Raw genomic sequence first — 13,088 nt, forward strand, 5'->3', positions numbered from 1 at the left:
AATCCTTTGCAAACCTCACAATTTAGCCAAAAAAAACCTTTTTCCACACATTTCGGTGACAGAAAGTTCTGCAATCTGAGAGGAGCCACAAATTTCCTTCCACCCTGCGTTTCCCCAAGTCTCCAGATAAAAATGGTACTTCACTTGTGTGGGTAGGCCTTGTGCCGACGAAAGGAATGGCCCCAAATCACTATGTGGACACATCAAAATTATCAAATGCAAAACTACCTGTTTTTGCGAGGGAGGGGCACTTTTGGTCCTAGGCTCAGCAGCCATATAGAGAAACCTACCAGACCCAAACATTTCTGAAAACTAGACACCGAGGGGGTCCAGGGAGATGTGACGTGCGTGGATTCCCGAGTGTTTTCTTACTCAGAATCCTCAGCAAACCTCAAATTTAGCTAACAAATCTCATTTTTCCCACATATCTGTGTGGGATCACTGCACTGGTAAAAATCTCCTACCACCCAATGTTCCCCTCCATCTCCCTGTAAAAATGATACCTCACTTGTGTAGGTGGGCCAAGTGCCTGTGACAGGGAAGAGCCAAACACATGTCAAAATTGAGGGGTAACCAAAGCGGGTCCAAAAAGGCAGTTTGAGAAAAAACATTTTTTGGCTGACAAGTGGGGCAGAATTTTTATTGGTATAGATGTGACAATGCTGGGTGGTAGGAATTTTGTGGATTCCTGCAGATTCCAGAAGGTTCCATTACAAAACTTTGGGAAAATTTCCAGCAAAGTTGGAGGTTTGCATGGTATTGTGAGTAAGAAAAAGGTGTGGGGTGTATGTGAAGCACACCCCACTGGACTCACCCAGATGTTTAGTTTTCAGATGTGTCTAGGTCTTGTGGATTTTTCTACATGGCAGCGTCCCAAAGTCCAAAAAATGCAGCGCTCTCCATTCCAAGTGGGCTGATTTTGAGAGTTAGACAAGCTCTCATGGCCCAAATTTAAAACCAAAACACAAAATAATCAAATGCCCTCTTGCTTGCTGTGGGATAAGATGTTTTAGGGCACGGGGAGAGCTGAAAGACTGTTACCCCCTTCAGTTGGGGTGGGACATAACCATGCCACCACCCCACTATTTTTTTTTGTTTTGTTTTTAAATTCCCTCTAGTAGGCTTTCTGCCCCCCTCCCCCAGGGAGTGGATCAGAACAACTTTGTCCCCATTTATTTGGGGTGGGGATATGGCCATACCCCCACCCTCTTGGTCTCTGGTGGGCTTGCTGCCCTTCCAAAAATAGGCCGATCTGCCCGACCAACAGTAATGTCCCCCCCTGGGGAACGACCTTTGCCCAAGGGTCTGCCGCCCCAAACAAAACACACACATACACACACCAAGCCCTGGGGTCTAGTGGTTTCTGCCCACCTTGGGGGCAGATTGGCCTAATAGAAATAGGCCGATCTGCCCCCAAGGGGGGCAGAAATGGCTTAAAATAAATTCTGCCCCCCAGGGTCGCTCCCCTTGCGTCAAATTGGCGCAAAAAAATCCCTGGTGTCTATTAGTTTCTGACCCCCTTGGGGGCAGATTGGCCCAATACAAATAGGCCGAAATGGCCTAAAAAGATTTTTTCCCCCCAGGGAGCGACCCTTGCCTAAGGTGTCGCTCCCCATGTCTAAAAAATAGAACAAAAACAAACAAAAAATGATCCCTGGTGCTTAGAGGTTTCTGCTAATTACAATAGGCCAAAATGGCCTAAAACAAACCCCCCCTACCCCCAGGGAAGCGACCCTTGCCTAAGGGATCGCTCCCCTTATGTGAGATTGACAAAAAAAATCCTGGTGTCTAGTTGTATCTGCCCCCCTTCAGGGCAGATTGTCCTAAGAAAAATAGGCCAATCTGCCCCCAAGGGGGGCAGAATTGGCGTAAAATAAAACTGCCCTCGTAGGGGAGCAACCCTTGCCTAAGGGGTTGCTCCCCATCTGTAAAAAAATAAAAAAATAAAAATCCCTGGTACCTAGTGGTTTCTACCCCCCTCCCCCGGGGGCAGATCGGCCTTATTACAGTAGGGTAATCTGGGGGAGCAGACAAGGCCTTAAAAAAAATTGACACCCTAGGGAACAACCCTTGCCTAAGGGGCTGCTCCCCTTACTCATATATATATATAAAAAAAATCCCTGGTGTCTAGTGGTTTAAAAATAGGCCTATCTGCCCCCAAGAGGGGCAGAAATAGCCTAAAAAAACCCTTGCCAAAGGGGTCGCTCCTCTCCTAAAAAATAAAATAAAAAACAATCTCTGGCGTCTAATGGTTTCAACAGCCTAATTACAGTAGGCCGATCTGCCCCCGGGAGAGGCAGCAAAAAAATTGCCCTCTAGGGAGCGACCCTTGCCCAAGGGGCCACTCCCCTTATTCATATATGTACAAAAAAAAAAATCCCTGGTGTCTAGTGGACACTTCTGCTGCCCGATCGTGAAATGCTGGGAGAGACATCAAAGGAAAGAAAGATGCCTCTCCCGCCCCACCTCCCAGTTGGAAGAGAAAAGCTTCCAGCGCAATCGGAGGTGACCTCTGATGAGGTCAGCGCGTGATTTGCGCACTGATGTCATCAGATGTCACAGGGGTAGGTCGAGATGGAAAGGGAAGCAATTCCCCTTTCATCCCTGCCCTGGGGGTGTGGGTGGAAGGCCCACGGGGAGTGCTAGTGCTCCCCGTGGGCCGGGTGCAGATACGGCAACCCCAGCTCGTCCAATGCACCCAAGGGGTTAAGATAAAAAATGCAAAGGCTTTGTCCAGTATACTCTCAATAAGTTGCTTTTGCTTAACTTAGCACTTCTCCTCTTATACTTCATCTTCTTTACCAAATTGTGTATTATTGTAGTTTGAAACATTTTTACTCCTATCTCCTTAAACAGTTTTTGTCTCCAAGTCAAATCTTTGTTTCCTTATTACAAGTTCTACTTTTACAAGCATGTAGTCCTTCTTCTTTATCATTTGATTAACAACTCCTCTTTTTATTGGAAATATTTTTTCAGTTTGCAATTTTCGACATACTTCTTTTTAGACAGTCCTTAGTGCTCTTACCAGCTATTCTTTTTTTCTTGTCCACATTCTTCACCTTATCTGTCCTTTTACTGCCAGTTTGAATTGGGTAATATTGTTTCCTTGGTTTCTTTTTTCTTTGTCTCTTATCCAGCATTCTGTTTTATCTTTTTCAGCACAAGTGGCTGTCTGCAAATCAAATAAGAAATACATTTAGCTCTACAGAAAACAGTATAGAAATTACATACTAGAATTCATTTGTTGTGCCAGTGTGTTCACTAGCAAGTACATGTCTCTTACCGATTGGCTAATTGTGGGATCAGTTATTTGTTCTAAAAGTAGACTTTAAGGCTTGGCAAATGGAATATAAGGTGACCTCAAGGTAGCAGTAAAACTGCACATGCAGGCTCTGTCGTAGTAGGCCTGAGCTGTGATTAAAGAAATATGTTTCTAGATGGGTGACTAGATTGTGTAAGTAGACAAATCCAGGAAACATGTTAATAAAACTGTTTCCGCATTCCCCAGAGACCATAACATGGGCTCTACATGCCACAATACGTTATGGCTTGATATGAATGTTATATACAGAAATGATGGAGTTCACCTAACAGACAAAGGCAACAGAGTGTCCCTGCAGAACTCGAGAGACAGCTTGATGCATATGTAGTTAGCAAGTACACCTCCATGAACACAAAGGCTCTTTATAGAGCCAACCCTTTTTACCATAGATGTAATTTTTTTTATTGTTCCTATTTTTTTTTATATCATTGGGATCCGCTGATCTATCCGCGAATCTCAAAAATGCCCCAAAAAACAATATTTGGCATTTTCAACCCATTACTAAGTAATCTGCCACTTTGATATCAACTCCTGGGGTCAGCAAATTTCTACCCTGACCCCTTCAAATGCATTGCTGCCCACAAATGTAGCCCTGGAACTCTTACCCTATGCAGCCAAATGCCAACTGCAACCTTTTCTGTCAGGTTGTGGCCAGCCAACACTGTATGAGTGTCTCTGAGGGTGTGAGGGTGCGTGTGAAAGTGTGTAACTAGGTATGAGACTGGATATGAGAGTATCTGAGTGTGAGAGTGGGAGTGAGAGTGTCTGTCTCAGTGTGAGAGTGGGCGAGAAAGTATCTTTCTGGGTGTGACAGTGTGTGCATGGGTGTGAGAGTGTCTGTCTGGGTGTGAGAGTGGGAGTGAGAGGGTGTCTCTGGATGTAAGAGTCAGTGTGAGAATGTTTACCTGGGTGTGAGAGTGGGTGCAAGAGTATCTGTTTGGGTGTGAGAGTGGGTGTGAGAGTGTCTGGGTATGGAAGGGTGTGTCTGGGTGTGAGAGTGGCTGTGAGAGATAGTGTCTGGGTTTGAGACTGGGTGTGAGGGTCTGTGTCTCAGCATGAGACTGGGTGTAAGAGAGACTGGCTGGTTGTGAGACTGGCTGTGAGAGTGTCTTGGTGAGTGAGGTTGTGTCTGGGTGTGAGAAGGTGTCTCTGGGTGTGGGAGTGTGTGAGAAGATGTGTCCAAGTGTGAGAGTGGGTGTGAGAGTGTGCCTCTGGGTTTGAGACTGGGTGTCAGAATGTGTGTTTGCATGTGAGAGTGACTGAGAGTGGATGTGTGTCTGGATATCAGAATGAAAGTGAGTATCCGAGTGTGAGAGTGGGTATGAGAGGGTGTGTCTGAGTGTGAGAGTATGTGTGAGAGGTTGTGTCTGGGTGTGAGAGTGGGAGTGAGAAGGTGTGTGTGAGAGTGGGGCTGAGAGTGTGTTTCTGGGTGTGAAAGTGGGTGTGAGAGGGTGTGTCTGGATGTCAGGGGAGGTGTGAGAGTGTATGTCTGAGTGTGGGAGTGGTTGTGAGAGGGCATGTCTGGGTGTGAGAGTGGGTGAGAAAGTGTGTGTCTGAATGTGAAATTGGGTGTGAGAGAGGCTATCTGATTGTTAAAGTGGGTGGTGTGAAAGGGTGTGTTAGATTGTGAGAGTGGGTGTGATAGGGTGTGCATGGGTGTTAGAATGGGTGTAAGAGGGAGTGTCTGGGTGTGAGAGTGTGTCTCTGGGTGTGAAAGGGTGTGTCTGGGTGTCAGAGGAGGTGTTAGAGAGTGTCTGAGTGGGTGTGAGAAGGTGTGTCTGGGTTTGAGACTGGGTGTGTAAGTGTGTGTCTGGATGTGAGAGTGGGTGTCACATTGTCTATGTGGGTGTGAGAGGGTGTGTTAAAGTGGGAGAGTGGGTGTGAAAGTGTGTGTCAGGCTGTGAGGCTGGGTATGACAGTGTCTCTGACTGAGTGTGAGAGTATCTCTATGGATGCCTTAATGGTGCATGAGGATATATATATATATATATATATATATATATATATATATTTATGTTTTCCGTGATCCGCAGATCCAGCTGCAGATTTACACCAGGGGCTGCTCTGAACCCCGGGGATGGATCAGCGGATCTCGAAATCCATAAACAAATAGTATTTATGCATTTTCCACAAATTATGTATAACTTCACCACATTCATATGATCCCATTGAGGTCAGGGAACCTCTATGCTGACCCTTTTAGCTCTATTGCCCCCATATTTCAGCCCCGGAAACCATTCCCGATAAAACAAGATGGTAGGTGCAATGCTCCCTGGAGCTGAAATAAAAGTTGTAACAAAGCTAAAAAGGTCAGAGTAGGAGGTTCCCTGACCCCAGGGGGAACATATGAATGTGGTAAAGTTATAAATAATTTTCAGAAAATGCATAAATACTTTTTCTTGATATTTTCGGAGATTCGTGGATCCCTCTGGGGGTCTCAACACAGCCCTCGGTGTTAATCTGTGGCTGGATCAGCGGATCTCAGAAAACATAACAAAATAGTATTTATGCATTTTCTGCAAATTATTTATAGCTTTACCACTTTCATATCATATCCCTGGGTTAAAGGAACATCTACCCTGCCTCCATCATGTACATTGCAACCCCCCATTTCAGCCCCAGGGACCATTCCCCAATAAAAAGAATGGTGGCAGCCTCAGCATGCAGGAAAAGCAGTAACCCACTTTAAATCACTAGCTCTTCCTCTCCCACCAGGAAAAAGGGAATAACGCTGATGGGCAACAGGAGTTTGATGAAATATCACTATTTTATAAATTTTATTAGGTACAACGGAACCCAATGTGTTTCCGCTCACACAAAAGAGCCATATATATATAAGGGTACAGGAGGGACATTAAAGTTAGGAAAACCTTTGAAATTCACGAAAAATACTAAAGTTACAGGGAAGTCATAGTTAGGTTCAGAATTTACATACACAAAACCATAGAAATTCAGCAGTTAGAGTTACCTCAAGTAAGTATAACTCTTGCCCCAAGTGTGTGTAGATAGTCAAACCTGCAATTCTTCAAGTCATTACTAGAGGTCCCTCTCAAGTCAAATGTTAAATCTTCAAAACGTTTTCCCAGAGCTGAAGTTCATCAAGGCATTACTAGAACGCTCTCTTTAAGTCTGAAACAAAAGCATTGAAACCCTTTCTTGAAGCTGCAGTTCCCCTAGTCATCAATAGGTATTCCTGTCAAGTCAAATGCCACAGCTTTAATATTCTTTCATCAAAGTGCAGTTCTGCAAGTTGTTACTAGGTGTCCCTCACAAGTAAAATGCATTGAAAGTCTTACATGAAGCTGCAATTTGTTACAAGGTGTCCTTCTCACGTTAAATTCAAAAGCATTGAAATTACTACACAAAGCTGCAGTTCCACTAGTCATTGCTAAGTGTCTCTCACAAATCAAATGAAAAAGTAATGACATTTTTTTAAGAATCTACAGTTCCACTAGTCATTGCTAAGCGTTTCTCTCAAGTCAAATGCAAAAGCATTGAAGTTCTTACCTGAAGCTGCAGTTACACTAGTTGTTACTAGGTGTCTTTCAGATACCAAATGTAAAAGCATTGACATTATTAAAAGAAGCTGAAGTCCACTAGTGGTTACTAGGTGCCCCTCACAAGTCAAATTCAAAAGTATTGAAATTCTTACAGTTGCACAAGTATTTACTAGGTGTCCCATACAAGTCAAATGCAAATGCATTGGAATTCTTCCATTAAGCTGCAGTTCCACTGGTTGTTAGTAGGTGTCCTTCAAAAGACAAATGCAAAAGCATTGAAATTCTTACTTGAAGTTGTGGTTTCAAACCTTGTTACTAGCTGTCCCTCATGTCAAATTCAAAAGTGCAGTTCCACACGTCATTCCTAGGTGTCCTTCACAAGACAAATGCAAAAGTATTTAAATTTTCACACCAAGCTGTAGTTTCACTAGTTATCACTTGGAGTGCCTCAAAATTGGAAAGCAAAAGCATTGAAATTCTTTCATGAAGCTGCAGTTCCACCAGTCACTACTAAGTGTCCTTTTCTAGTCAAACGAAAAGCCTTGAAATTATTACATGAGATTACAGTTCCACTAGTTGGTACATGGTGCCCCTCAGAAGTCAACTGCAAAAGCATTGAAATACTTTCATGAAGCTGCAGTTTCAGTTGTTGGTAACAAAAGTCGGGCTCAAGTTATCCGAAATGCTTCAAATGACCTGCAGCAAGCTGAGGGGATGAGACCTTACTACATACATTTGCTATTTTAATAATGTGTTTGTTTTCCACAGGATTAATTATTTACCATAGCTGACTCATAGTAATGAGTCAAATTTCAATATGTGTCTTGATTATTTTTTGTGTGATCACATTCTACTATTTATATGAACTTTTATTCACTGGTAAGTGCAAGTACAGTTACATTGTTGGCTGTTTATGTTTTTGTTGATGTAAGCTTTCTCTTTGATTTGAGAGGACTGTTTTCTGCATACTACCTTGCTAGTACAATACTCCAATAGGGGTGATGTTGTTTTACAAGTAACTACTAGAGGGCTCCCTCAAGTGGTTGAAATGCCAGTCACAAATATGTAGGGGTTGTAGCCTCAACCTAAAAGTCTGTATATACACTCTGGCTACTCTAATGACTTGGGCTCATTTTTCAGTGGGATAAATAAATATACCAAAACTTTTTTATAGTGAGGAATGTGCCTTGTAATTTACAACATGTCTTGAGAATTGGGAAACTAGTTGATGTAGCCCTACTATATATAGTGACTATCATTGATTTGAAGTGCAAGAGTCTAACCACTTCTATTTTTGGGGAACTATATTTTAGGTGTACGTGTACATGTGCAAGGGCAAATGCGGTCACTGAAAGTTATAGCATCCAAGATATTTGAGTGGGCTGGTCTGTTGTTCTAAATCTTGTGCTGGGGTGCGAGGGTGTATAATGTAAGTGATGTGTTAACAGACTAATGGTGAAATAGTATTGATTGGAAGCATATACATATATACACACACACACACATATATATATATATATATATTTATATATATATATATATATATATATATATATAGAGAGAGAGAGAGAGAGAGAGAGAGAGAGAGAGAGAGAGAGAGAGAGAGAGAGAGAGAGATCAATATCTAGATAGATATTTATTTTGTATGATATTTTTTGGAAAATATGAGACTGGCAAGATGGTTGCAACTGTCTTTAGGACACATCTAAAAAATACTTGACTACTTTTGCTACATATTGAACAAAAGTGGCATGTGTCCCCTCATCCTTCTCGATCTCTCAGTGGCATTGGATAAAATTGATCATTAGAAGATTATCCTGAAAACGTGCATGCGTTTACTCTCTAAATAACAAAAGAAACTTGCAAGGCTCTAGCTCATTGTCTGACTCTGAGTTTATCACTTGTGGCATCTCTTAAGGATCTGCTCTAATACCCATGCTGTTTAACATGTATACATAGAGTCTGAAAATTCATATGTAGGAATCCAGCCTCTCTGTTCACCAGAGTATGGTGTATAAAGGCGTCAGATAAGTACTGGCTCCACAGCTACAGAACTGTAGTAGGGAGAGCCCATTAGGACTTAAACTGGTTGCCCACAAAGCTTATGTTGCAGATGAATCACAAGCACTTTACTAGATACATGGCTCAAGATAGCAATAAAGTGCGAGGTCACAACATTCCATCCCCTAACACCAATTCTCAATAACCCAGAGTTTACTCTGGCTAAAATGGGTTCAGCTTTTCTGTGGCGCTGGGAAGCTGATTGCAGAATGGTGCCGGTTATGTTTGTTAAGGAACAAATAAGGTAATTGGAAGACAACAAGCACACATTTGGTCTGAAGAAGCTGACAGGCTGAGGTACCAACAAATAAGGCACTGGGTGATACGGGCACCAATTAGGGAGATAACTACAAGAATACTAACACAGAGAGAAAAATGATATCATACCAGAGTACAGGGTGATGGATTTCAGTCTTATACTGGTTACTGACGGCGTTCAGAAGCAGCAAAATCAATTATGTAACTAGATTGTAAAGAGATATTGATGCAGAGATATTGCAAGGCAGGTTGTATATCCTATAGAGGCATATATAAATACAAACACTGCATTTCATTGCAGTACAGAGAAGCATCTGAGAAAATTGTAATGGGGTGGTTAAGTCCAAACAAGGTGCGTAGAATATCAACAAGAATACAAGGCAGATGTTTTATAAGTTGGTGCACCTTCAAATTTACTGGGACTGCCGAGGTTTTGTAAGATGGTTTTGACCTCCATTTATTCCATAATTGGGTTTGAACGGAAAGTTTATCCAGCCAGCACTATCCTGGGACTACCCCTGCAGTGGTCAGAGGAAGTGGTAATTGGTCTTTAAATTACTACTAATTGATAAGATGACTATTGCAAATGAGTAAACAAAAGGTTACAGTCTAACATGGCATGCCTGAGCCTGGAGAATTTAGTAAACTATGGAAGTGGCTGTCAGCACGTCATGAAAAGTAGAGGCAACTTTCATTGTGTTAGGCTGCCAGTCATGCAATACATAGAGTGGAGGAACAAAGAGAAGACCTGCCTACCTACACTAAAGGCATTGAGGATATTCACCTGACTAGATGAAGGTCGGCCATTTTCATAGCGAGGATTAATAGATGGACCTCAGAAAGATGCAAGTACTGACACTACCAGCATGCAACACCAATTAGGAACAAGATGACGGATGCTCAGGTTGGGGAGGGTAAGGGAAGTTCTGTGGGAAGTCATAAGTAGAATCATGTTAGACTTCTTCCTCTATGCCATATTCTGGGTGCCATGTACTGAGGTGCAGTTCTAAACGGAAGAGGTGGTCATCCTATTAACATTGCTCAACATGTATCCAACCAATTCTTAACCTGCATTTCTTCTGAAACTGGCATGCAACGCTACAGAATAGTTTTTGTAAATGAAAACCTATTTTGTTGTTCCTGCATCAGACAAAACAACAAATGTGTGTTCGTTGTTGGTATGGTGTACACAACTAAGAAAATATATGCAACTGTGTAGGTTTTACGGGCTTCTGTCTAAAAAAAACGTGTAATTGAATTCATGTGAATCAGAGCAAATCGTTATTGTTGATTAGATACTATTCTTGTAATATTCTTTCACCTTAATCTAAAGACCACCAGCTCACTTTGCTCCTTGACAAAATAGCCCTCAAGAATCAAATCCTCCTATCCAAAGTGCACCATCGGACACAGATGGCGCTGCAGTAACGATTGCTGTAATTGTAACATAGTCACAATAAAGTGTCAGAATGTCCCACTCGCGCCCGCTGTAACCATACCCTTGTGCTCTATTTCCACAATCTCTATTTACTTGGATGGTACCGTGTTTTGTGACCTATGGTAAAATTGCACTTACAGAAATAGGTACTACTGGTTTACCAGCTGTCTACTTCCCTGGAACAGAATGTAGTTTGTGCAGCTTTTGCGGAATCCAGGGAAACGGTTAATGTTCTGTATCTAGTTTGGTTTGCATGCGGGGTGCACCGAGATGCCAGTTTTATGTATAGTTATTAGATGTTACAGTAAATTGCATTTAACAGATAAAATTATTGTCGGAATAGCTCAAAAATTTATTTGGACTTTTTTTTTATTGACAGGTTCTCTTATTCAGGTACCCTCTGTTGAAAGGGGGAAACTTAGTAAAGTCCGCCTGGGATCCCTCTCTTTGAAAAAAGAAGGAGAAAGACAATGTTTCTTATTTACAAAGCACTTTTTAATCTGTACAAGAAGTTCTGGAGGAAAACTGCACTTACTGAAGGTATACTTAAATTCTGATGTAAAATGAGGTGGAATTGTGTTTGTATAGGTACATAGAACGCATGAACATAGGCTGAAAGCAATAGACCACTGCATTGCATGGTTTGAAAACAAACTGCTATATTATACCTATAGCCCGGGCCTATCAAGTGCTTTCTATAAACCATTTTACCGGCTTGTATGAATAGTTGTATGGAAAAAGGTACGTTGTTTGGAAGGCACTAAACTGATACATACACGGTGAATCCATGCTTGTTCCTTGTTTTCTTTGTTTTCAGAGTCTTCATACCTTTATATCCTCTCACTGGATATAAAAGCAAGCTACACTTGTATTGCAGATGCTTTTTCAAGTCCTCACTCTTCTTCCAGTAGTCAAATGTCATTTAGGATCATTATATTTTGCAGTGCATTGAGACATTTCGTATATTAAATTGAAATATATCCCAAAGGGATTCTTAAAGGATCTGTTTGAATGGCTTTATCACAACCAAATATGAGTTTTCCTACTTCACAGTTCAGTCACCCTTATACAAATTCAGCTGACTCCAGTGTATTTATAAGAAATATGGATAGTTCACCCATGTCACCCGTTTCGCTATCGGAAACGCCACATAGGTTTTTTTGTTACTTTATCATGGGTGGACTACGTATGGTTCACACTGGTGTCGGACTGCATACATTTTCTTCAGATTTGTTGTTTGCATAATAGGAGATGGAACATGTTGTGATTGCTTGCATTCCTATTTCACAAATATTTTTACAACTCGGCAAAAATAAAGAAAATGGGCTCTAACACCACTGAAAAAAATCATGACACGTTTAATATTTTTAAAGCATTTTGCAAATATTTCGGAAATTTTAGCTGCGAAATTTTGGACTATGAATGAGGAAGAATATATCAAGTTTTGCAGATTTTTTTCTGCTTGAAAATAAACAAGGGACAAGCTTTATTTGTCCGAGGGTTTGTGAGATCTCTAGTCTTTTGCTGAGCATTGGGTATGGCGCATGGATTTCATCTTTGTGGAGACATGGGGCATTTCCAGAGGAGCTGAGCAGAGAGGAAGTTGTTGCTTCTGCTGGGGCTTGTACTTGTAATCTGCTTGTTACTTGAAAGAAAGTAGTAATATTTTGCGAATGACCATGTGAACTATAATACATTTGGCTTTATTTAAGAGAGGGTAATGTTAAATCCACTACAAAGGTGACAGCAGGATAACCTTTCATTTAGAATCCAGCAAATGGTGGCTGTCCCATGACAATCGCTCCTCTAGCTGTGCCAATGGAATGATGTAAAAGTGCTAAACATGGTGATGGCTCTGACTCTCAGCATAGAGTGGCTTATCTAATACCTTGTCTAATGGGTATCTTGGTAAAATACTCCATAAAATGGGCGGTAGATTTTCATGAAAAGGTAGATATATTGCCATTAACATTCTTGAATAGGTACAGAGATGAGATATGTGGGCACCGACAACGTATCCCTCCTTTGACGGTGAATTTTCAGTATGCACACATACCAGCTAAAATACAGCAACAGACACAATGACACAATCAACAGATTTACAGCTGGTGTTTTCTCCTAAACTGTGCTCTTCTCAACGCGGATATAAGGACCCTGTAAGACAAACCGAATCCACTACAGCGGAGAGCTTGAAAATGTTGCCTTTTTTTTCTCCCCCTCTTTGCTAAAGGTGGAAAATTCACTGTAGTGGTAGGTGGATTCTCCGATAGCTAAATCAGAACATTAGTCCCCTCTTCCACATTTAAAAAAAAAACAAGTATTTGCTTACTTTCTTATAATTTAAATAAAACAAATAGTGCACAGAGTCACTATATTGCAATTGTGGCTCAATAGTTGCAATGTTTTTGTGATTCAGGCTGAAACAAAGAAATTTACTTCGTTCCTTATGACACAAGCAGCAACACCGGTGCAAAACAGAATGGTTCTGTTTTTAATGTTAATACAAAAT

General features: G+C 41.5%; 1 protein-coding gene across 1 annotated transcript in view; it reads left to right on the forward strand.

Moving 5' to 3' along the window:
• RASGRF2 (Ras protein specific guanine nucleotide releasing factor 2) overlaps positions 1-13,088 on the forward strand; it is a 1,901,930-nt gene that overhangs the window by 814,192 nt on the left and 1,074,650 nt on the right. Inside the window, exon 10 of the mRNA XM_069224559.1 lies at positions 10,959-11,119. Coding sequence (XP_069080660.1) covers positions 10,959-11,119 — 161 coding nt within the window. The remainder of the gene's footprint in view (positions 1-10,958; positions 11,120-13,088) is intronic.

The sequence above is a fragment of the Pleurodeles waltl genome, chromosome 1_1 (genome assembly GCF_031143425.1).
Source record: "Pleurodeles waltl isolate 20211129_DDA chromosome 1_1, aPleWal1.hap1.20221129, whole genome shotgun sequence".
NCBI classification, from domain to species: domain Eukaryota; kingdom Metazoa; phylum Chordata; class Amphibia; order Caudata; family Salamandridae; genus Pleurodeles; species Pleurodeles waltl.